General features: G+C 42.1%; 3 protein-coding genes across 5 annotated transcripts in view; 2 read left to right on the top strand and 1 right to left on the bottom strand.

Annotated features, from left to right (window-relative positions):
- Positions 1 to 9,255: 9,255 nt before the first annotated feature.
- On the top strand, positions 9,256 to 12,692 carry tceanc (transcription elongation factor A N-terminal and central domain containing). Of its 2 annotated transcripts, none has more exons than XM_076297279.1 (2): positions 9,256 to 9,337; positions 11,300 to 12,692. In XM_076297279.1, exon 2 carries the CDS (start codon positions 11,311 to 11,313, stop codon positions 12,406 to 12,408), a length of 1,098 nt encoding a protein of 365 aa, XP_076153394.1. In that variant the 5' UTR covers positions 9,256 to 9,337; positions 11,300 to 11,310; the 3' UTR covers positions 12,409 to 12,692. The 2 variants fall into 2 exon arrangements, with proteins under 2 accessions (XP_076153394.1, XP_076153393.1); XM_076297278.1 differs by lacking the exon at positions 9,256 to 9,337 and adding an exon at positions 10,827 to 10,934.
- Positions 12,693 to 15,248: 2,556 nt separating this feature from the next.
- LOC143136560 (ras-related protein Rab-9A-like) lies at positions 15,249 to 17,896 on the top strand. Its single transcript, XM_076297277.1, has 2 exons — positions 15,249 to 15,609; positions 16,654 to 17,896. Exon 2 carries the CDS (start codon positions 16,661 to 16,663, stop codon positions 17,264 to 17,266), a length of 606 nt encoding a protein of 201 aa, XP_076153392.1. The 5' UTR covers positions 15,249 to 15,609; positions 16,654 to 16,660; the 3' UTR covers positions 17,267 to 17,896.
- Positions 17,897 to 19,296: 1,400 nt separating this feature from the next.
- gpm6ba (glycoprotein M6Ba) overlaps positions 19,297 to 23,802 on the bottom strand; it is a 34,931-nt gene continuing 30,425 nt past the window's right edge. For both annotated transcript variants that reach the window (XM_076296386.1, XM_076296385.1), the window contains exon 7: positions 19,297 to 21,950. In XM_076296386.1, the coding sequence (XP_076152501.1) occupies positions 21,801 to 21,950 (150 nt within the window). In that variant the 3' untranslated portion in view covers positions 19,297 to 21,800. The remainder of the gene's footprint in view (positions 21,951 to 23,802) is intronic.

Here is a 23,802-nt window from a genome sequence, read left to right as displayed (position 1 = left end):
ACAGGTCAGGATTGGCCTGATAAAGTCCTGCTGTGGAATGCTGGGCTCAGATTTCCCACTGTTCTCCTCACTCCTCACCCAAATATGGCTCCTCCCGCCACATCAGCTGAAATAGGACGCTTTCTGGCAATTCTTATCTCAAAAGTGTGCATGTCTCTCTCTCACTCACTCCTTCTCCCTCTCTCCCTCTCTTTCTCTGTGTGTGGACGTGCACATGTCTTTCACTGTGCTATGCTTGTGGGCTTGCTGGCATGAGAAGCCTTTTTTGCAATAATGATGACCTCAACTCTCCCCCCTCCCCGTCCCTCCCATCAGCACCCCTTCCCTAGCCCTTTCTCCCCTGTCTCTGTGCTGGTCTCTATGCCGGAGCTGAAGCATTATGTAAAGTGTCTCAGGCAGGTCAGACTGAACTGATGTTGAATCATTTAGAGCACCACAGGCAAACGACTCACTCTCTAGCCCCCTCTAAGACGTGTGTGTGTGTGTGTGTGAAAGAGAGAGAGAAAGAAAGAAAAGAGATAGAGAAATTGTATACAGTCGTATGATTTTATGTGTGTTTGTGTACAGTATGTTCAGGAGTCATTCAGAGTGCTTGTTTTGTTTGGTTTTGTGGGTTGCCAGTGTCAAATGGCATGTCACATGCCAGATGAGAGAACCAAATATGATGCTCCAGTGTCCTTTGTGTGGAATGTGGTCTGTGTGTGTGTGTGTGCGTATAACCCTATTTACTACCAGCAACACTGTTACATCATCAAATACCCACAGACAGTTTCGTCAGTTAAATTATGGGCAACGTTTTGTTAGTAATCAAATGACGCACATATTTTACAACTGGGAAGAGCCATGTGTTCCATGCTATACACACACACTCCACACACATGCACACACATACACACACACACACAAACATCACTTTTCTGAAAGCATAATGACTATACAGCCTATAAAGATCCCAAGGAGACATTAAAAAAGTAGTTGGTCTCTCCCGGTTGTGAGCTAAACATTACCTTAAGAGGGAAAAACATCAAACCTTAACTAAACCTAAAGATAATTGTGCAAATGTAAACACACACACACATACTCACACACTCAAACACACACACACACACACACACAAAGAGATGAGGGATAAAAGAGATATAGCAGCCTGTCAGATTGTATTATGAATACGCATGCACACACACTACTCCCCCACACGCACACACTGCACGAGGTTCTCTCAGCAGACAACGTACAGCATATAGGATATAAAAGACTGGGCCTCATCACTGGAGTGTCCGTGTGCCAAACACGTCCACTCGCACCTTCACTACACTATGGGGGGCCTTTATTTCCAGTGTCCAGGCAGGAGGAGACCATGTCATCACGTCGGCAGAACAAACGCTCTCTCCCTCATCTCTCCATCGGCCTCAGTCTCAGCGGACAGTGGCTCCCCCACCCCCCACCTCTTCCGTGCCACACTCCTGTGGTGGTCTGCGCAGGGAGAGGGGGCAGTGATGCCTTTTGGCACATTGATCAGACAGCCAGAGGAGCTACTGTAGCACAGAAAACGTGCCACGGGGGGGGGGGGGGGGAGCCAACGAGAGAGAACAAGGGAGGAGGAGGAGGAATGTGCACACTGTTGTGAAATCGCCAGGATTGGAGTGTGTACTGTATGTGTGTGTGTGTGTGTGTTTGTAGGGGGGGTGGGGGGGGTGGTCCAGTATACACGCCCACTCTTTCTCTCTCTATTTTTTATTGTCCGTCTCTCTCCCCCTCTTTCTTTGTTTGTCTTGCTCTCTTTGTCTCTCGCTGGTCGTGTACTTTAAGATTCCTCGCTGGAGCATGTGCCTTCTGCTAAGCTGTCCGAGGGAAATTACCCGCAGCAGCAGACAGCTTCCCGTAACTGCAGCCTCATCTCGTAATGGGGGCTGGCCAACCAGAAGACACAGGTTAACACAAAAAACCTCCATGACAGCATAAGATCAATGGTGCCTTCCAGGCAGAGCCATTTCTTGGAGCAGCACGGAGGAAGTAAATTCTCTGAAGCCCAGAATCTTCACTCTTGCCACACCCTGAAACAGAGTCAGTCTGCACATACACACACAAGACCATACACCTGTGGTCAAATGCTTGGTCAGAGTGCTGGGTGTGGTGATTGGATCCAGATAAGTGACATGCTTTAATCACGGTGTGTGTACTGAAAGCACATTAAGTATATGTTTGTGCTTGTCTGACCGAGGTTCATTGTGTTGGTGTTTAACAACAAAGGTGGAGATGTCTGACCTTTATTGCACCACAGAGACAGATAGGAAGACTGAAAGACAGACAGACACACACACACACACACACATACACCCGGTAGCATTTCCCTGAAGAATGAATACACACTGATAAGGATCTTATCACACTGATAAGGAATCTTGGCGACCAATATATCTTGGCCAACCCCATTAAAGCATGAAGAACAACTCAAACACCAAAATGCACACACAATAGAGAACTATTATTTCCTGCATTGTTGTATTTCTGTTGTTTATACTTCACAAGGTATTTCTATTTGCTTGTGAGCCAGTGTGAAAGAATGGAGACACTTTAATATTCCCAATAGTAACATTGCAGTATGTCAGTTGAGATTTTGGTTGGAAGCCCTGTGAGCCCCCCTCCCCCTTTCTCACCAATGCCTCAAGGCATGATGGGAAGTAGATGGAGGCAGAGCCTTGAAGGGCCCTCTCCCCAGGGAAGGAGCATTTCTCCAGAACACCAGATCTAATGCGGGAATCATGGCAAAGGAATGCAGTGACTCAACGGCATGGTGGACTCTAAACACAGACACACACACACACACACACACACACACACACACACACACACACACACACACACACACACACACACAAACAAACACACACACAGTTGTGGGCTACAGGGGATTCAATAGTCAGTAGAATAATATTTCAGGGGGCACAACAAACTGGAAGCTTAGTTTAGAAGAGAAAAAGATGAAAAAATGTCCCATCATTAAAATACCCCAGACTCAATACAATCAACACCTTCAACAACAGCTTAATCAGTGTGGGCTCTTAATACCTTATATAGCACACATTCAAGTGATAATGTGAAGGCACTGAGGGACAGGTGATCCCAGTTTGTCTGGTATGTGTGCATTGTTTCTGCAACCTTACAGAGATATCAGATTGATAACACAAGAAGGGATAAAAATACCAGAGTGAAGAACAAGAAGCAGACCCTCTGTCTTTGAGCTATTTATGGGGCAACACATGTTGAAGCTGCCTTATGTCAAAGCTAACGCCACAATTCTTTGTCCTGGCACAAATGTGGAGATTACATTTTAGTGGGGGGAAAAGCTTGTCTTTAAACAGATGTCCTTTGTAAGTGCCTTGTTCATATTTGGGAAGGTTTACCAACCCCTGATAGAGAAAGAAGTAGATATAACTGAGTTCCTATGTTATCACTTGCTCTGTCTTTAAATTACTTTACCTTGTGTGTTTTTATTATGATCTTTATCCTTTAAACTATTCTTCGACTATTGCCCTTCTATGCTTTTATTTGCTATTAATGTTTGCTTTTGTTTTTGTAAAGCACATTGAATGAACTCTGTGTATGAAATGCGCTACATAAATAAACTTGACTTGACTTGATAATAAATATATGAATAGTTATTTATTTCAGTTGTGTTTGTGTATGAGGGGAAGAGGGGGGAGAGAGTGAAAGAAATGTCCTAAGCATCTATGTGGAAATGAATCTATACACATACTGTAGGCTATGTGTGTGAAAAGTCCCATCCCTACTAGGGATGTAACGATTAACGTAACGTAGGCCTAATGTAACGTGTAACGGTAAACCACTATAAAAATGTTGATGATAACAATTACATTTCAGTTTTCATTTCAAATATCATAATTATCACGGTTGATTAGGCCTACCACGGTGTGGAAACCATGTTTTTCATACTTTCCAGCTTCATCCGAGCCTGCTTTTGACAAAGGCCTGGCACAATGAAACAAAACTGGTACCCTACTGATTCTGTTGTCTAATTGATGGATTTAACCACAATTCGGATTAGGCTACACCTGCTAAAAGGCGGAACATTTTCAACGCAAAATGTGCGCTGTAGCTATCATGTAGACCAGGGGTATTCAATTAATCTTCAGCGAGGTCCAGTTACGGAAAATTTCCTCAAGCAAAGGTCCAGAGCATCATAATGTTTAACGTGCATGTTTAGGCTATATATGTATGTATGTATAATATTAGGATGGATGGATGGAGCCTAGTTGTAGATAGATAGATAGATAGATAGATAGATAGATACTTTATTGATCCCCAAGGGGAAATTCAAGAAATAGAAGATTGTAGGCCTAGGCCTAATGTTTAATGTGAAATAAAATAAGTAGCCTAAAAGAGAACATTCGAAATGAGGAGAAATAAGGCAAGATAAGAGTAGCCTAATTGGGGAGAAAAACTGAGTAGCCTTGGCTATTTTTAAGATCTTCGGGTCAACATAAAAAAAACTAAAAATAAAATTTGAGCTGAGACAAGGATGAACTTAAAATAAAATTTGAGCTGAGACAAGGATGGATATTCCACACCCATTAATCAGCAAGTTTAATTTAATTTTTTTAGTTTTTTTTATGTTGACCCGAACTTAAAATAAAATTTGAGCTGAGACAAGGATGGATATTCCACACCCATTAATCAGCAAGTTTAATTTTTTTTTTATTTTTTTTATTTTTTTATGTTGACCCGAAATTCTGGAAACCCAGGAATATCACGTTGTTGGGCAGTGAATGCATGTAGGCTTAACTAGATTGTGGTGGATCAATCATATTGCCTTCTTAAATCGTAGAATATTCTGTGGTCTCAGTTCACTGTTGAATGGGCCTAGCCTACCCTATGCTTGCTCAAAATATACTATGCTTTGTCTAGTAGAGGTGCTTCAAATTGGCGCTTAAAATCGCCTGTCTCAGAATTAAGAGGTCCAGGGCTATGGAAGCATATGAGTAGCTTAATTCAAATGAGAATGCAATCTGCAATATGCAATTCAAAATGACATTACATTATGCAATTGACAATTCATTATGTAATTTAATATTGCAATTTGCAATAATTTCCAACAAATTGTATTTTAATTTGCAAAGTGACAATGCAATCCTAAAATCAATTTGAATAATTTTGGTTAAAAAATAGAATAAACATGGATTGAATTGCATTCCATTTTGCCATGGTACTTCAGTCTCAAAATTCAAATTGCAATTCCTTTTGCATTTAAATTTTCAATATTCAGTTTAATCATTTAACTGTCAATTCGTTTTGCAATTTAATATTTAAAGTGCAATGTAGGATTGCATTTTTAAAACATATTTGGCAAAACTGTCAATGCCAGCTTGAAAAGATTTTGGATTATTTTGGGCAAAACGTTTTGCCATCGTTTTGAGGCATTTTATTCAAATGGAAAAGAAATAGCGCCCCCCGTGATTGCATTGCACTTTGGTCACGCTCTTTGTGTTGCAAAATTCAAATGGCCATTCAATATGCCAAACGCATTGCAATCTGTCAAGTCTCTCGTCAAGGCGGGAACTAGGCTACGTTACTTCCGTGTTTACGTCTTACCCAGTTAGTGCTTGCTTGCAATGGAGAAGTTTGCAGCTGCACTAAGGTCTCTGGCTGATTATGTAGAACACCACCGTGTCAACGAGTCTGACTCAACGGAAAGATTACTGAAAATGGACGACAGAGTGGGCTATCTAGCCCTACTTGTCCGATTTGATGTCAACCTGGTCCGTTCAAAGATTTCTGAGGCCTTACAGCTAATGGGCGCTAGACGGTGGGGAGACCTTCTGTGGATACCACTGGAGGGAATAGAAGGTTACCTCTCCTATTAGGGAGATCGCGGAGCTCTTTGGAGTTCACAGGACAAGTAGGGCTAGATCGCCCACTCTGTCGTCCATTGTCGTTAGTTAGGCTAAAACTCACAGCATTTCCTTGCCCTGCTGTCTCTCTCTCTCACACACACACACACACACACACACACACACACACACACAACGGAGACTCCCCTCCGTGGTCTGGCTAGCCTCATAAGCAAACCGGGGGGTGCGGTCGCTCCGGGCCCACGTTTGGCCAAATCTATCTCGCTGAATTGTTGTATACGATGCTTATTTGTAGGCTACTAATTGCTGGGGGGAGGGGATGCTACTAAAGATGCCGCTGGTTGGCAAAGTTATCAGCAGCAACATAAGAGCCTTAATAATGTAAGAACACAGCTGGGTCTCGCGGACACTAGGCCTACTCGCGGTCACGGTTAACATTATTCATCAACTGTGACATGATATGTTTGCGCCGCCAACACCCCCCCCCCCCCCCCCAAAAAAAAAAGTGCCCCCTTGAAAATCGCAAATGCCCCCTCTGTCACTGTACTCTACAGCCGGGTCTGTCGGCCAGAGACTGCAAACTCCTCCATTGCAAACGCTAACTGGGTAAGAACAGAGAATGTCTAATAAGACATTAGCCCGTAGACGGGCTCTGGTAAGAAGACGTTAACACGGAAGTGACGTAGCCTAGTTCCCGCCTTGACGAGTGACTTGACAGATTGCAATGCGTTTGGCAGATTGAATGGCCATTTGAATTTTGCAACACAAAGAGCGTGACCAAAATGCAATGCAATCACGGGGGGCGCTATTTCTTTTCCATTTGAATAAAATGCCTCAAAACGATGGCAAAACGTTTTGCCCAAAATAATCCAAAATCTTTTCAAGCTGGCATTGACAGTTTTGCCAAATATGTTTTAAAAATGCAATCCTACATTGCACTTTAAATATTAAATTGCAAAACGAATTGACAGTTAAATGATGAAACTGAATATTGAACATTGAAATGCAAAATGAATTGCCATTTGAATTTTGAGACTGAAGTACCATGGCAAAATGGAATGCAATTCAATCCATGTTTATTCTATTTTTTTAACCAAAATTATTGGAATTGATTTTAGGATTTCATTGTCACTTTGCAGATTAAAATACAATTTGTTGGATATTATTGCAAATTGCAATATTAAATTGCATAATGAATTGTCAATTGCATAATGTAATGTCTTTTTAAATTGCATATTGCAGATTGCATTCTCATTTGAAAAAAGCTACTCATATGCTTCCATACAGGGCAATTCCGCGCAAAACTGTCACATCCATATTTAGTTGGCGTTACGGACGTGACAGTTTTGCGTGGTGTTTCCCCCGTATCGTTATATAAAGCTCTGTTCTCGCCTGTTTGAGCAATCGATGATTTGAAAATAACTTAGGCCTACTTAGCCTATCGTTAACTTAGATATCCATCTGATTGTTTTTCGTCCCGTCTCCTCTCCTCGCTCGTTTCAGGCTATCAGTCTCTTCCCCATAGGCTACTTTACTCTATACTTTACTCTCTAGGCTATTATGGTCTGGGTCCCGATAGGATCACGTCACGGTCCGGACTCGGACCGCGGTCCGCCATTTGGTGATTGATGATTGTAGACCCTCTGCATCTTTTTAAGTGCGCGTGCATATTAAATCCATTTCACTCACGTTACCAGGAGAATACCGTAGGCCTACTTACTGGGTCTCACTCATTGGATCCAAATAACACAAATAGCAAACTCCAAGTCATTGTAGCTTAAGTTAAGATATAAGCTAAACATGACCAAGGAAAAAGTGAACGGGACAACACACAATACCGCGGTAATGAAAATATGCCCTTTCTTCAGTAGCAATAAGCCACCTTGAAATGCACCAGAATAAAGGAATCTACTCAGTAACAACCCCCCCCCCCCCCAGCGCCCCCTCTATGCACACCCCCAGGTGAAAATGAGTTTCAGTGTCCCTGGTTCAAAGTTGCACTTTTGATAAGGTTTTGCCTATATTTTTGTAATATAATAAACACTGTCACACTTTATGAAACTATTCAGCTATTACTATTCATTATTGTGTAGGCCTATCAGTGCTTTCTGACCATACTGAACACACTTTTAAAACTACCACGATAATACCGAAAACCGTGATAATTTTGGTCACTCACTAATAACCGTGAGGTTAAATTTTCATACTGTTACATCCCTAATCCCTACAGACTTCTGAATGTATGAGTGTTGGTATGTGGGTGGGAGGTGTCTTTGTGCATATGTTCTCAAGGTCATGCTCTCTGATGGGCCCCCCCCCCCACTCCCCCCATTCTTTTCTATTGGAGCCCTGACCTGCTTTGTCACACAAAGACCGATATGAGGCCCCATGCCGAACATGCACACACATGCATGGGCACACACACACACAAACACACACGCACATACATGCACACACATGCACACACACGCATGCACGCTCACACAAATACACACACACACAAACACACACACACATTTTCCTTTTTGAAACATATACTATTTTAAAGGAGCTCAAATGGAAGAGGAGTCATTAGCTTGAGAAATGTCCAAAATAGAGAGGGACATGATTATGCATCTCCAAGGATGGACAGATCAGTGCTGTGCGGCATCATTACTACACATGCCTATATTTGCTTATGGTGTAATTGGTGGCTCAAGGAGCTCTGTTGGGGGGGGGGGGGGGGGGGGGTTGCACTGAGTGGCAGCTGCAGGGGCAGTCTCACTCATGACTCACAGTTCACAAGGGCACCCTGAGCTAATGCTGCATCACTCCTCAGCCAATACTCATATGATACACTCGGGAAAGCAGAAATGAGAGAGAGAGAGGGGGAGAGAGAGAGAGAGAGAGACCTATTCCGTAGATAACTACTGTGCACACTACTCAGAATAAGATGAAACAATGGTAAATCAGTCTCTAACACGTCAGTGCACACTGATTCTTTGTCAGACACAAAGACAAGACTTTGATTTTGGGTGATGCGTGGGAAGCTGCAATGTTGGTTTTCATTGTTCTCTCTCTCTCTCTCTGTCTCTCTCTCTCTCAACAATCTCCTCACTTTACTTCCCCAATGTGTTGGGTAGGGCAGGATGTGACACCAGCACAGCTTCCTCTTCGCGTTGCTGGGGAAAAACCCACAGCGGCCAACACCCTCTAGTGGAGGCACGAGGGAACTACAAGAACACCTCCCTTCCCTAAGGAACACCACCCACTTGAATACTGATTGATATCTGCAGAATGGCTGTTTTGAATATACATAGCCCAGATCCACTCTCAGTTGTTTGTGTATGTGTGCGTGTGTGTGTGTGTGTGTGTGTGTGTGTATGTGTGTGTGTGTGCGTGTGTGTGTGCGTGTGTGTGTTTTACACTTAGGCATACACAACATTTTTGTAAGCTTCAGCGAACAGACAGGGACCTTGATGCCCAAGGTAAAGCTAACTCACAATTTGTGTGTGTGTTTGTGTGTGCGCGCGTTTGTGTGCGTGAGAGAGAGAGAGAGACAGAGAGAATGGGGGGGGGGGGCTGATAGAGTAGTAGGGTATAGTATCACCTCAGACCTTGATCAGAGATAAATGACAGAGATACTCCTCTCTGTCCACAATCCACAAAGCGAATAGAGCACAGCACACACACACACACACACACACACACACACACACACACACACACACACACACACACACACACACACATTCCCTCTTCAGGACTTAAACAGCACACAACGTGTCATCACACTCCAGACAGGATATTTACTCCCCTAGTCACATATTTCTGACAATATAACTTATTTCTTCAAATAACAGAAAAGAGAGAGGAGGGGAGAGAGAGAGGGAGAGAGAGAGGCAGGGAGGGAGGGATGGAGAGAGAGATAATGGGGACAAAGGCAGGTATTTGCACACATACAGCTCGAGGCTAAACAATATTCTTATGTCTCGCATGTGTCCATTTGGGATCCCATTTATAGAGGCCATATGTTTCAGTGGTATGTAATCCGTCTATATTCATTGCGTAAAGAGGAAATGGGGAAGTAGACATTAGACTGAGGTCTTCAGATGAGCATCTTTCTGTAGGATTTCACTGTGAATTGAATCATTCATCCATTAAACAAAGCTCAAGTGGTTCCAGGATGGTTATGGTGTTAGCTGACTCCATGCACCACCACCATAATATCGGTTAAAAATCAGATATATTTCTTTGCAAATAATGGGAGAGCAGCTTTGTCAGAGTCCCTCTCTCACTCTCCAAAGAGCACCAGAGAGGTATGCGTATAGAGAGTGTGCCTTCTGTCAGTGCATCCCCCCCCCCCCCCATGTCTCTGCCATCTCGGCTGGAACATGTGCTAGCACGTGGAGGCTGGAATGTCTCCTTCGGCAATCTCTGTCAGAGTTATTACACTGAGCCCTTCTACTCATGCTATCTACGTTACATAAGATTATCTTTCCACTTACATACCTGTGCCATTTTTTTGATCGTTTGACTGGATTGTTCTAAATTACTTTGCCATGGGGCATGGCAAGCGCATGCACATCATACATACATCTCTCCAAAGAGAAGAATAATCTGACACGAATAGCTTTGGAAAAACTTGATACCATTCACAGATAGCCTTGTGTAGACAATTCATCAAAATTCCTCCACTTTGTCAGCAGGAGTACTCAAGGCTATAGTAGATTTTTACACTGCAATTTACCCAATTCTGTCCTGTGCATGCATTCTTAAACGTACTTCATGGTTCATCAGGACTTGATACTTTACTCAAATAATCAATGAGCATAGCACTATCTCAAGCAATTGCATTATTTCGCAATTATCTTAAAATGAGCATTTTTAACACGCATCCATCCTCAAGGACATGCAGACAGAGAAGTTGTCCCATTTCTTTCCCAACTGCTCCCTCTAGTGGTTAGCCAGGATGTTGCAGCTGTCTGCACAACAACAAAGATGGCGACAAGACTCTCATGAGAAAATGATAGGCAGAGAAAATACACAAGATACTATAAGGAGAAACATTTTAACATATGCATTGTGAGTTATTATCTTTTACATATATGTGAATTGAATGTTACCAATATAGATAGGGTGCTACGAACGTTATGCTGTGTGTAAACTTTATGCGAGGCTGGATAACTGACAGCTGCATTAGGCATTAGGCTATTAGAGTAACAGCCTAGCGTGAAATGCAACTATCTTTGCTAGCTATCTTTGCTAGCTGGGATAAAGTTCAGAATTAGATAGGCCTACTTGTAATAGCTATGTAGCCTAGCCAAGTCCTACTGTTTCGTTGTGGCTGCAGAACATATCTCGTTGCTGGTGCATGCAGCCTGCTGAGTTTGTGTTCGATGCACATGGCATGTCGGTCACACAGCGCTTTATTCTTTTCCTCCTCTCAGGTTGTTGGACAATGGACGCAAAGGAAATCATTCATCATGCTAAAGAGATAGAGAAGCTCCATAAAAATGGTAACTACAACGATATATCACCTCTCCTTTCGCTTCTATTAGACGCGCATGTCTCTTTAGAACATCTACAAAATACTGACATCGCGCAGGTCCTCTACCGGGTTGTCAAGTCCTGCCCAGACATAAACGTGAGGAAAACCTCAAAAGTCCTACTTTCGAAATGGAAAAAGTTACACAGCCATCCACAGATGCATATCTGCAGACAGATCCATGCTGGTGAATCTGCAAAATCAAAAGCAGATGATACTGAACTACTGAATGGGCCTACGTTTACAGCTGCTTCCTCAGATAGTCCAAGAAGTGAACTGGCCACGGGTGATGCACCGTCTGCAAAAGAAACTGGATCTCAGACACATCCTGAAAACAGTAGTAGAAAAGCATCTAGTGCAACACCTGGTGAACAGATGACAAGAGAGTCATCTTTTCAAGAGTCAGCGATCAAGTTAGGGCATGTGGAGGCCCCCTCTGTAAACATCACCTCAGAGCTCTGCACAGTTCGAAATAAATGTACACAGCTACTTCAGCAGGCACTGAGCCCTGAGAAGGATCCAGAGGATGCACACACATTGGACACGTTAGCAGCGTTAGCCTGCAACATTGAAAGTCACATCCACGCAGTGCATGGCACAAACATGCCCAAATACAAGACCTGTGTGCGGAGCAAGGTGGCAAACCTGCGCAATCCAAAGTGCTCTCATCTCAGACAGGGTCTGCTGTCAGGCCGTCTGACCCCAGAGGACTTCGCCCGCATGTCGGCGGAAGACATGGCAGGTGAGGACTTGCGGAGGGAAAGGGAGACGTATGTGGCCGCTGGAATTAATGAGTGCCAGCTGCCACGCGGCGTGGAGGGCACTCGGACCTGTAAGCTGCGCTGCAAGCGGTGCCAGGGCATGGACTGTCAGGTGACGCAGATCTCACGGGGCACTCTCTTCCTTCCTGCCTGGGTGCGGCAGGGGAACCCCGGCGAAGAAGCCATGACTTTTGTGACGTGTTCAGGATGTGGACAGCAGTGGTATCAGAGTGGCTGGGTCTGCTTCTGACATGAGGACAGTGGCGTTGATTTCACACACTAAGGCACTGCAGTATGAGTGGGATGAGCAGCCTCAGTGGATTGGGGTTGAAGAACATCAGACAGACAGACCTGCAGTTGTTTTCAATTGTGTTTTTAAAGAGCATGACGTAAAAGCTGAAATTTCTATTTTTTGTTGAATTAAAAAAAAATCATCTAAAATTTCAGTCCACATTAAGTCATTACATTCAGTAATCAATTGCCATGAAAAACAAATCCTATAATCCCTCTAACTATTACTGGGTGATATGGCCTAAAAAGAAAATCTCAGATTTTTTACACATAAAACCCGATTTACGATTTTAATTTGTTTTAATTTTCCCTCTGCAATTTTATCTAGTTTGGTAGTAGGCCTAATAATGCTTTGGTAGCAACAGAGCAGTTGGATGGGTGGATATAGTGCAGATATCAGGCCTACTCTTGCATTATCAGTATCATTAGTTAATACATTGTATACCTCTGTGCTTATGGATGACATCACTAATGAGCTCCATTACTTTTGACATCAGATCCTGTTTGTTCGCTGCCCATCAGCAGCTGGATAAAGTTCAGTGATGGAATTTGAAAAGAAAATCGATTTTCATAAAAAAACTCGATTTTCGATTTAAATTTTTTTTTTTTCCCCTGCCCTAATGCATCTTTTTTCCATTTCACAAGAATGCAGTTTTTAAAATTCAGCTCATCACCATGACTTATGTCAAAGTGTGTCTGTCCTATCTGTTTAAAGGTACACTATGCAGGTTTTTTAGCTTAATATGCAAGTTTTTTTTAGCTTAATTTACCTTCATTTAACAGCTTCAGAATCATTGGAATGGTTATATGACTTTTTTCGGGTTGAATGGTGGCCGTCTCGCTTCCCCCTAGCGCCTGTGAGCAGAAAAAACACCCTTGCAACTGTGGGCCGGCGGGCCGACGGCTTCAGTGTCAGGAAGTATAACGAGTGTAACAAATTGCTTTACTGCATTCAAATACTCATACACCCCAGGCACCGGCTAGAAAAAGGTAGCGATAGAGTTTCTCAGACATTCGTCATGACCGATCCAGCGAAAAAGAAGCAAAAACCGAGAAAACAGTAAGGAAATTGCCAATACTGCATAGTTTACCTTTAATAGATGTTATGTTTAAGACCAGTGAGCTTAATTGGTTAATTGTAGTCTGCATGTAATTGACTGGATGCAATATGTTCCCAAGATCTTTTAGCCTCAACGGCAACATACTGTACATTTTTGGACAACTGCAGCCTCCATGTAGGTACACCAATCTTATCTTAGGTAAGTGCATGTAGATAAACACGTCCACATCAAAGACTTTGGTGTGGATTTTTGTACACACACAATCTAAAATCAAATCTTTATGTTAAAGCTAAGCCTAAGTACACAGGTGGTTGCAACATGTGCACTGTGTTGCTGCATCACCAGGAGCGGTACAAATACCAGAGTGAAATTTAACAAACAGACCTTCCCCTCAGCAATGCATGAAGTAGCCTAACACATTCAATGTGATCTTGAACAGCTGCTGCTTCAGTCACTGCCAATAGTACACTATTGCAGCGCCACTGCCTCTGCTGCTGTTGAATAGCAGCGGTTGTGGGAGCTGTAAATAAATGAGCAGGTTTTTGGGGTGCTTAAGTGACTTTCCCTGTCCCAATCAGAAAGAACCAACCTGAATTTAGTCCATTTCCTTACTCTGAGACTGTATGAATGTTATGTGTGTATGCTTTTGAGGCTCTGTACAGACCTTGACCACAAAATGTCCCCATAGTGAACAATAAAGACTATCTATCTATCTGTGCTGCATTATAAGAGATAATATCAATCCAGTCCCAAACCACCCAGTGCAAACCATTTGACTGACAGGCGGTACTGTGAGATAAGACGGTTTGTGTGATACTTAAGAATGCATTAAATGAACTTCCCTTAGTGTTGCCTTGTCGTGCAGTGATGTCAGACTGTAGAGGGCGGCCAATGATTTTAGAACATGCTCTGGAGGTGTTTCTTATTTTTGATTGAGAGGGAGTGAAATCAGCATATGAAAAGGTCAGTATCCTTTTAATAAAGGAGGTGTACATTTTTTTGAGAATCTCTGGCTCACTCCAAAGGAGTGTAGCTTCCTCAAGAAATACTGCCACTGTTTAAATTTTTTAAGAATGCAATTAATTGTAGTACCCATGTTAAAAACGTTGTTAATTGCAGTACTTATTAGGCTGTTAATTGCAGTAGGCCTACTTACCCATGTGACTGGCCATACGCGGCATGCGTGGAGCATGTGACTTGGTAATCTGCCAGAGATTCCTGGGCGGCACATTTCCCATGATCCTTCAGTCTGAGCTGCATCATGCATCACTGGGCAACTGCTCAGGTCTCTTTAACTTCTTTTTCCAGCAGAAGGTGATTTAATGGTCAGCTCTTTCACAAAGATGTGAGTGGGTGTTCTCAACTATTGGATTTGTTTTTATTAGTGACAAGATGAACATCAGGAATAAAGAAAAACACAGTCATGGAGAATGGATGAGGGCAGAACCATTCCAACAACAAAGTGAATAAGGGCCTAGAAATGAAATGGTCTGCTTTCAAATAAAGCAGACCATTGCTTTTTTCAAATAACAAGACATGTAAGGGATAACTACTAGCAAATGAATTCTAGGAGCTCCATTCAAGTCCAAGTCATTGTTCTAACAGTCAAATGCTGAGCACATGATTCAAATAATGATTGTGGTAATTGAGCAAATAGATTTATGGGACCCGTTCAAGAGAAAGAGACAAAAGAGTCCAGAGAGGCTTGTGAGATTGCAGTGCTGTAGCGTAAACTAGTAGTGTTATGGTCTTCTTGAAGTGCAAGTTACTGTATATTTATGTCTAAAATTATTTTAATTTGTGTTAACTGTTAAGTTATACTTTTGTTTATATTTTGTAAAGGCCACTATAACAATTTCCACGCATAATTAAATATGCCGAGATTCCAGGCTACGCAAAAATCACACGGCGAAATCACTCGTGTACGACTCGTGCGTGTGTGTGTGTGTGTGTGAGAGAGGTCGGTCATATGAGCGTCACTTGTGTGTCGGAGCTGCTCCAGGGCGCCATGTCTTGGTAAAGTTTAAGATATAAAGGAACATGCAGTGGGGATAGGATGGCGCTGCGTGAATTCGTAACCTTTTCGTAAACTGACAAGGGTAATGTGCACAGTTTCTTTTTCAGCATGTGATTTTTTTGTTATTTGAAAGCATTGCTGCTGTTATAAAAGTCGAACAACTTGTAAAGTATGGTCGGGTTGTATAAGATGCTGTGTCATTCACCAAGACAAGAAAATAAAAGACGGTTTGGATTGATGTGGGGTAGCCTGCACAGTATATTTATTCTTGCGATACTTAGCGATTTAACTTTTATGTCTGAAATCTGTTGTGTTGAACTCGCCATCAAGCTACAACCGGTAAAATGTCTGAGATTGTGCAGGGTAAATGGGGTGTAGTAGCTTTTATTTTCTAACTCTGGACTGAAGGGCTGCTGTAGGCTAGGCCTATTCTACTACGGATAGGCCCATTTAAATAAGACATGTTTTGATTTCGTAAAAGAAAGAAACATTTTGTTTTCACTCGTGTTCATGGGACACACCTGTATAGTAGCCTATGTATGAAGCCATTTAGGCTACTTTACAGACTAACTCAGCCATGACTTTCAAGCGAAAATTCACCATCAAATTCACCATTATTCTATGATATGAACTCACAGGCTCATTGTTTGTAGAAGTGTATATCTTGACTTTTTCTACCCCACTCTTCTCTATCACTAATCTGCATGGGTCCTTTTCATATGACAAGCAGTAGGTGGTTTGTTGCAAGCAGAACAGGCCTCTCTCTTGGAAGGATCTCACAAAACCTTGTGAACAGAATTCCAGAAATGTGTCTACAAAGAATTTGTTTATTTGATTAATTTTATTCTGGTTATAGTTTAGGTACTCTTAACATTCAATTACAATAGCACAACTTCACTGTATCTCTACATGCAACTATGCATTTTCTTCAGAAGAGATTAACTCATTTGAAAGAGTACTTGCAGAATAGTAGGTCTACAATATCAGCTCTCTCCCCATGTACATGAGCTGTGTGGAATCTCATGGGAATATTTAGGCTGGGTTAATAGTTATAGAGGTGTAAAGTATTTGTCGATTAAGCCTCCTCACAGCTTGTTCTTACTCTAGTTTCTCTGCTGTTATTCAGGTGCACCATGACCTCCAAGTCATCCATACTGAAGGTCATCCTGCTGGGGGACGGTGGTGTGGGCAAGTCCTCCCTGATGAACCGGTATGTGGCCGACAAATTTGACACACACCTCTTCCACACCATTGGCGTGGAATTCCTCAACAAGGAGCTGGAGGTGGACGGGCGCACCGTCACCTTACAGATCTGGGACACGGCGGGCCAGGAGCGCTTCCGCAGCCTGAGGACGCCCTTCTACCGCGGCTCCGACTGCTGCCTGCTGGCCTTCAGTGTGGACGACAACCAGAGCTTCCTCAACCTGGCCAACTGGAGGAAGGAGTTTGCCTACTACGCGGACGTGCGCGAGCCCGACCGCTTCCCGTTTGTGGTGCTGGGCAATAAGGTGGACGTGCCCGAGAGGCAGGTGTCACTGGACGAGGCCCAGCGGTGGTGCCGCGACAACGGCGGGCACCCGTACTTCGAGACCAGCGCCAAGGATGCCACCAACGTGACGGCGGCCTTCGAGGAGGCCGTACGCCGCGTGCTGGCATCCGAGGAGAGGGCAGAGCATCTGCTGCCGTCCGACACGGTGGACCTGCGGAGGAAGACGCGCTCCAGCCCCCCCTGCTGCTGAGGAGAGGGACTGCACAGTCAGGACAGTTGTAGTGAGAGAACTGTTAGAATACTGTAATCAGAAAACATGGCCGGACTACAACTGGCGAAAAAAAACTGATGAAAGGACATGCTGTGAAGCTTGGCCTACAGCTGTCACCCTCAGAAGGCTTGGCTGTTAGCTCTGTAATGTGGTTTCATATGCTTCCAACGTGCCAAGGATGAACGCACTGCATCACACACCAAGTTAACAAACGTGTAGATACAGACACCTGGCCCACATTGGATACTTTCTGATGAACTGCAAATGCACTCCCATATCAAGACAGCCTCTCTCTCTCTCTCTCTCAAACACACACTATACACACACACACACACAAACACAGACAAAATGTTTTTTTCCTGTGTCACTGTACATGATGACACACATGTACTCATGTTTTTAGGGGTCACACTGTCATACAGTATATGTTGAATATCTGAGTTTGTGTCCTTTTGAAGGATGAGAAAGACTGCAAAATATATGACAAATCTACTTTATTTTTTATTTTATTTTTATCCAGTGGATTTTCTGAGATGTGTGTCTTGTTTTTGAATAACAGTGCTGCTCACAGCATGGAGTGTATGCTTATAATCAAAGTATCAAAAGAATAGACACTACTAATGCAAGAGCCAAAACTTGCATGGAACTCGCAGTAGGTCACTTCTGTGCAAATGCATATTATAGATATTAACTCTGTTCACTTCTGTGCAAATGCATATAGATATTAACTCTGTTCACTTCTGTTGTTCTGTTGTTGTGCAATTGTTGATATTTGATCCTGCAGCTACATGTTGATTGGCTGGAATTGTTTTTAGCTCAACCATGTTTGCTTTGCATGAACAGCATTTACAGAGCCAGGACACTATACAGACACTGGAGTTTTTGAAGTGTATACACTGAATGGACAGCTTGAATTTTCCCTTGGGGATCAATACAGTATCTATCTATCTATATATCTATCTATCTGGAGCCACTTGGGGGACACTGGTGCACTCCAGTGACAATAGCCCCTAGGGGCTTCATGAAGCTAGACTGTGATGAGAAATTTGCTGAATATGTCAAAAATGTATTTGATTAGAATCATGGACCGCACCTTTAGTCTACCTATTGTACAGTAATGTATGTATGTGCATTATAATAATTAACAGTTATGCAATAAACAGTCAGTAATGTGGTTATTAAAGATAAAAAGACTTTTCAGTAGCTCAGTTGTTGGGTAATTCTTTTGTCTCTTTGAAAGGTGTTTTCTGGAGACGATTCTAAAAAAAATCCTGAAGGCCGGACACCAGGGCACTTTCCTAATCTTGTTAGCCTGGGCATTCCAGAAGAGTTGAGTATAATAGCAGCAAAAGGAAGGGCACCCAGGACCTTGATCTACATCAAATTCAAGTGACTTAAAACTTTCACCATTAAAGGGTTACATGGAAAATGTACAAAGAACAGTAGATATACATACATATACATACATATAAAGTAGATATACATAAGTTAAGCATAAAAGCTTACTTTTTAATCCATTTTACATTATTTTGATACCAGTTTAGTGACATTTTCCTCTCCTTGAGACATGTACCGCCTACCTCAATACAAAACTGTAAAATTATGGATAAACAGTCTATGGAAAATTTGTGGGAAGGTTAATGGTTGCAGTTATCATCGGTCTCATATAGATACCTCAAAGAACACATCCTCATTAGTGTATGGGGTCCAGTCCAATGTCCTCTTACATGCAGTTAGGTGTTAGAGGCCACAAAGAAGTAGCAGACTGTGAAGAGGAGTCCATTCATATCAGAAGCTTTGTTGTGGTCATCCTTATTGCCATTGATACTGAAGTCATTACTACAGGCAGTCTTACAACAGGGTAAACTCGTAAAGTAGTCTTAAAATGACCAAACCATTGATTACAGGGTCACATCTCATATGGTTCTACTCCAAGGAACTCTGTAAGTAAATATGAACATGGACAGACACTTAACAACATAAAAAAATAAGACTGCAGTGGAGACCAGTTGGCGATCATAGAAAATATCAGTTTTACTAGAGAAGGGTACAAAAATCATCACTATACAGGAGTCATAAAACCGTCAACTTTTTCCAAAGAAAATGGACTATGTAACAACTAGAACTACAATTCCATCAAAGCACAGTGGATTATCTTGAGAAAGAGGGGGAGGGGTTTACAAGGGTGAACACTGCCTACCATACTTCTGACATCACATCACCTACAGATTAGGGAGAGGAGGTCAAGGTTATCTTTCCATCATGCAATAAAAAGGGAACAACAAAACATCCAGGCACACGTCTTCTGATACAAAAACGGGAGAGATCAAGACTGAGATTGCGATCGGTGGACACATTGGCAGGAACCAAAACGCACAGGTTATGGTTTTTGCAGTTCAACCTTGGTGTGGGTAACATGCTTTCAACTTTAAAAAGAAAGAAAAAAACTGTATGCTAAAAGATTCATCACAAGTGTGTAAGAGTGGTTAAAAACCTTTAAATATAATAACTCAGGGAGACAAACTACTCTTTGATGGGGGCCTTCTTAACCACAAAATTCCAACATGAAATGCAAGTGACACATCAATAAGCATTCATTTAGAATTAGAACATTATGGAATATCTTGTGTCAATATGTTGCAGGCTACATAGCCATGACATGCCAAGTAATGTGACAGGAGTTGAAGTTGTATGGATGGACATAGCTGTATTAAATACATTAAATACATCTTAAGCCTTGATTCATGCCATGAGTGTTGCATTGCTGTTAAGGAGGGCCCTTCAAAGACAGTCCCCAAAAAAAGGTGCCTGACCATAAATACCGTACTGTGACACAGTGGATGTTAACATGGCAGTTTTCAGGAGCACTTATCCAATAACATGGAGAGTTAGTTAGTATTCCACAGACATGTCAGGTTACCACCAGGGTTGCCAGGAGAGTAAAATAAGGACACAAATGCTGCTAAAACCACAAGTTTGTAAATCAATCCCAAGATAAAATCCAAGCAATGTTACACAGTAGCTCATTTAGGAAAAGTGTCAGCTGCCATCAAACTGCTGAGTCAAAACACTAAGATTATATAGATAGTTAATTTACTTTTTTTCCCACCGATTCAAGAATATATGTTACATGGCTGCATCTTTGAACATTGTGAAGACCAACATTGTTAAAATTCAAAAAGAAATAAAAAATATCAATAAGCAATACTTTAAATTAATTTTCCACCGGGAAGATAAAAATGCCAAGAATATGATTGCTTGATTTTTTAAAGGATATCCCTTCAGAGTTGTAGAAAGTTCTAGAGCTGAGATCAAAATATTCAGTCTGATAAATTATAAGCTTACTTGAGACAATATGTGCAAACCAAATATTTATCATTCTTCAGGCATGTTATATATTTGAGAACAAGCATACCCTATAATATTTCCACTTCTGTGCATTAATGTGAAATTGTCCATTGAAATAGCGACATTAATAGCAGATCCTCACATTTTTTTTCTTTTTTTGCCGCTGTTCTCTCTGAATTTAGCCGAGTAAAAGTGATCCACACAGATCTGTAGTCTGATTTTTTTTTTATAAATGTGTGAGTTATGAAAGAGTGTGGATTTTGTCTGATTTTACAGCAGTGAATGTGTCAAGTATAACCATAAAAAAGGTTCAGAAAACAAAAATTTAGGAAGTAACTGAGAAAGAGAGAGCAAGAGAGCAGAAAGAGGTTATATTAAACCTGACATACTTTTTAAGAGTTAGAAAAACAACAACATTCATACACATTCACACAGTTATATATTTATATATTTATATATTTATATTTATATTTAAATGTATAAAACACCAAAAAAAGGAAGTTCCTGTGAAACGTCCTGGTTGAGTTAGTGCAGACAGTTAAGAGTTGTGGGTGGCACTTCGCCTCCACCACGCGCCATGAAGCATGAGCTGAGGCGTCACAGTCTTGACACGACACACGGCCACTTTTAGACAGTCCACCACAAACACTGGAAAAATCACCCGACAGGGTCACAGCGTGCTCGTGTCCACCCGGTCCTCCTGTGACCTACAGCGGGACCCGAAACGAACTGAACACACTGCGACTCCATTAAGGCATTTCACATGCATTGCCACAAAACTATTTTTTTTTTATTTTTTTAAAAGAAACAAAAAAATAAAAGTTTTGAAAAAACAACAAGCCGGTGTTCATGTCACGGTTATGGGAGCCTCACAAGGCTGTCATGTCACGTGGTGGGAGGGAGAAGCAGCACTGAGCCATGTTAGTCAGCAGTGTGCAGCCTGAGGGTTGGGTGGGGGGATTGCAGCTGTGTGTGCTTATGTGTTTGTGTGTGTGTGTGTGTGTGTGGGTGTGTGTGTGTGTTGGTATCTGTGTATGTTTGCATGTGCTTGCATGTACTGTATGTGTGTGTTTGAGAGAGAGAAAGAGAGGAGAGGGGAAGGGTGGTGACGGAGAGGGGTGTGTGTGTGTGTGTGTGTGTGTGTGTGTGTGCTGTGGTCTGGCCCTTATGAGTAGGAGTTGATGGCCTCCTTGGAGCGTGACTGCACGTCCGTCAGCTCCTGGTCGTCCTTGGTCTTGATGTCTTGGTAGGCGTGGGTCTGGCAGGCGTCCTTCAGGTAGGCCCAGTTGGCTGCCAGGATCATGAGATAGTGGATCTGGAGGAGAGAGGGAGCGAGGGAGGAGAGGAGCGAAGGAGGAGAGACCAAGAGAGGGACCGGGGAGAGAGAGACAGGGAGAGAGAGAGGGGGAAAGACAGATAAAGAGAGAGGGGAAAGGGGGAGGGGAGAGAGAGAGAGAGAGAGAGAGAGACAGGTAGGGGAGGGGGGGACCGCCAGTAAGTGGGTTAGTGAGCAAAAGCAAGCTACATCGGTAATGCTACACTAGACTCTAGTCATTATAATTATTATTTGTATTATTATTATTATTACTATTATTATTATGCAACTCATGGAGGATGATGAATTTGGGTATTAAATGTGTCAATGGGATCACTTTCATGGCAGTTAGTGATTAGAAAGACACGAGTGCCACACAGGACAAGAGAGGAACAATCTCCAGAAAATGTTATGTATGACCCTCTTCGTATTTACAGTACAGCATAAACCTGTCAAAAAGCCCCAAAAGTATACCAATCACCAAAATAAACGTGACATTCTCTAAATAGATGATGATGGTCTTTAAAAAAAAAGAAAACAAAAAAATATAAGAACATAAAACAACTTCCAGTTGTGATTGGAATAAAAAAATTAAACTGTCCATAAAGAAGTTCATGGAAATCATTGTTAGTGTATGGGACATGGGACACAAATCAGGTTATGTGATATCAGTGCTATGCTACCCACTCGACAATGCTACCTTTTCTCTCCTTCTGCAGGTCCAAATGCAACATGCTAAGCTAACAGCTTGAAAAAGAGCTGACCAAAAATGTCTTACTGCCTACATCAAGAATTCATACATCTAGAGTTGAGCAGATTTTGAATATTTACAAATAAAGGCAGGATATGTGAGTGCAGTGACTCATGATGGCTTAAGTTGATATAGAATGATTAAAACATGGTGCAGGAATAACCTATTAAGGCTATTGAACTCGCGTGACTAAAATATTCAGGATTACTTGCAGCTCAGCATGAAGCCTAGTTTAATTAAACCAGTTTGGGATCTACAAAAAATATCTTCTTTATCTGTATCTCTCTCTCAAAAAACAGTAGCAGTTCATCTGTTTCCAAATGTGTAGAAGGTCAAATAGGAGAGCACTGCATTTCTCTTCAATTAGTTACAACACTGAAATGTCCTTTTCTACAAGGTAGCCTAACCCTCTACTTCTCTGTCTGTTTCTGTTTTTCACTTTAAGAGCAGCCCAAGAGTAGCATAAATCCATGGACACTGCCGACTGCCATGGACACTGCCAACTTGGTGTGTTGTCATAGTGTTTGTTTTAAAACTTAGAGGCGCTGTTGTGGCGAAAGCCTTTAAACTTGAAAACAGCATAGTTATATGTGGTGGCCATCATGTAGGTGAGCTGTGAGGGAAAGAGAGAGCACACACGAGCAGGGGTCAGAGGTCAAATCAGTGAGCCAATGGAAAGCAGACGTAACTCTGCAGTATCATAACAAAACACTGGTTCAACAAAAAAACAGAAATCACAATGGCTTCTTTAGACTTAGATTCTTCTTCTTTAGATTATGGGACAAAATGAACCATTCCAGGGTGAAAAATATGTCACACAGAATCAGTTGAGACATTGTTGCAAATTACTTTTCAAACAGTATCTTGTTATCAACAAAGTAAAACCTTGCCTTTGTTAACCCTGATTATAAATTAGAAACAATTCTCAAGGCCATGTCTTACCAATAGCTATGTGCAGCTTTGCAATAGCGGGCAATGATAGACTGCAAGTGCATGTCAAGCACTGCAAAATGACAACAAAATAAAAAGGGCTGCTGCTTAGCTGTTGTGTTGTGTTGTGTGCCCTTTAGTATCCATTTAGCATCTACCATCCATTTCATC

This window comes from Alosa pseudoharengus, unplaced genomic scaffold (genome assembly GCF_046254945.1).
Source record: "Alosa pseudoharengus isolate Yale_2024_CS ecotype anadromous, Long Island Sound unplaced genomic scaffold, YU_APseudo_1.1 YU_APseudo_1.1_scf_20, whole genome shotgun sequence".
Lineage (NCBI taxonomy): Eukaryota > Metazoa > Chordata > Actinopteri > Clupeiformes > Clupeidae > Alosa > Alosa pseudoharengus.
This window is presented reverse-complemented; position numbering and strand designations above follow the sequence as displayed.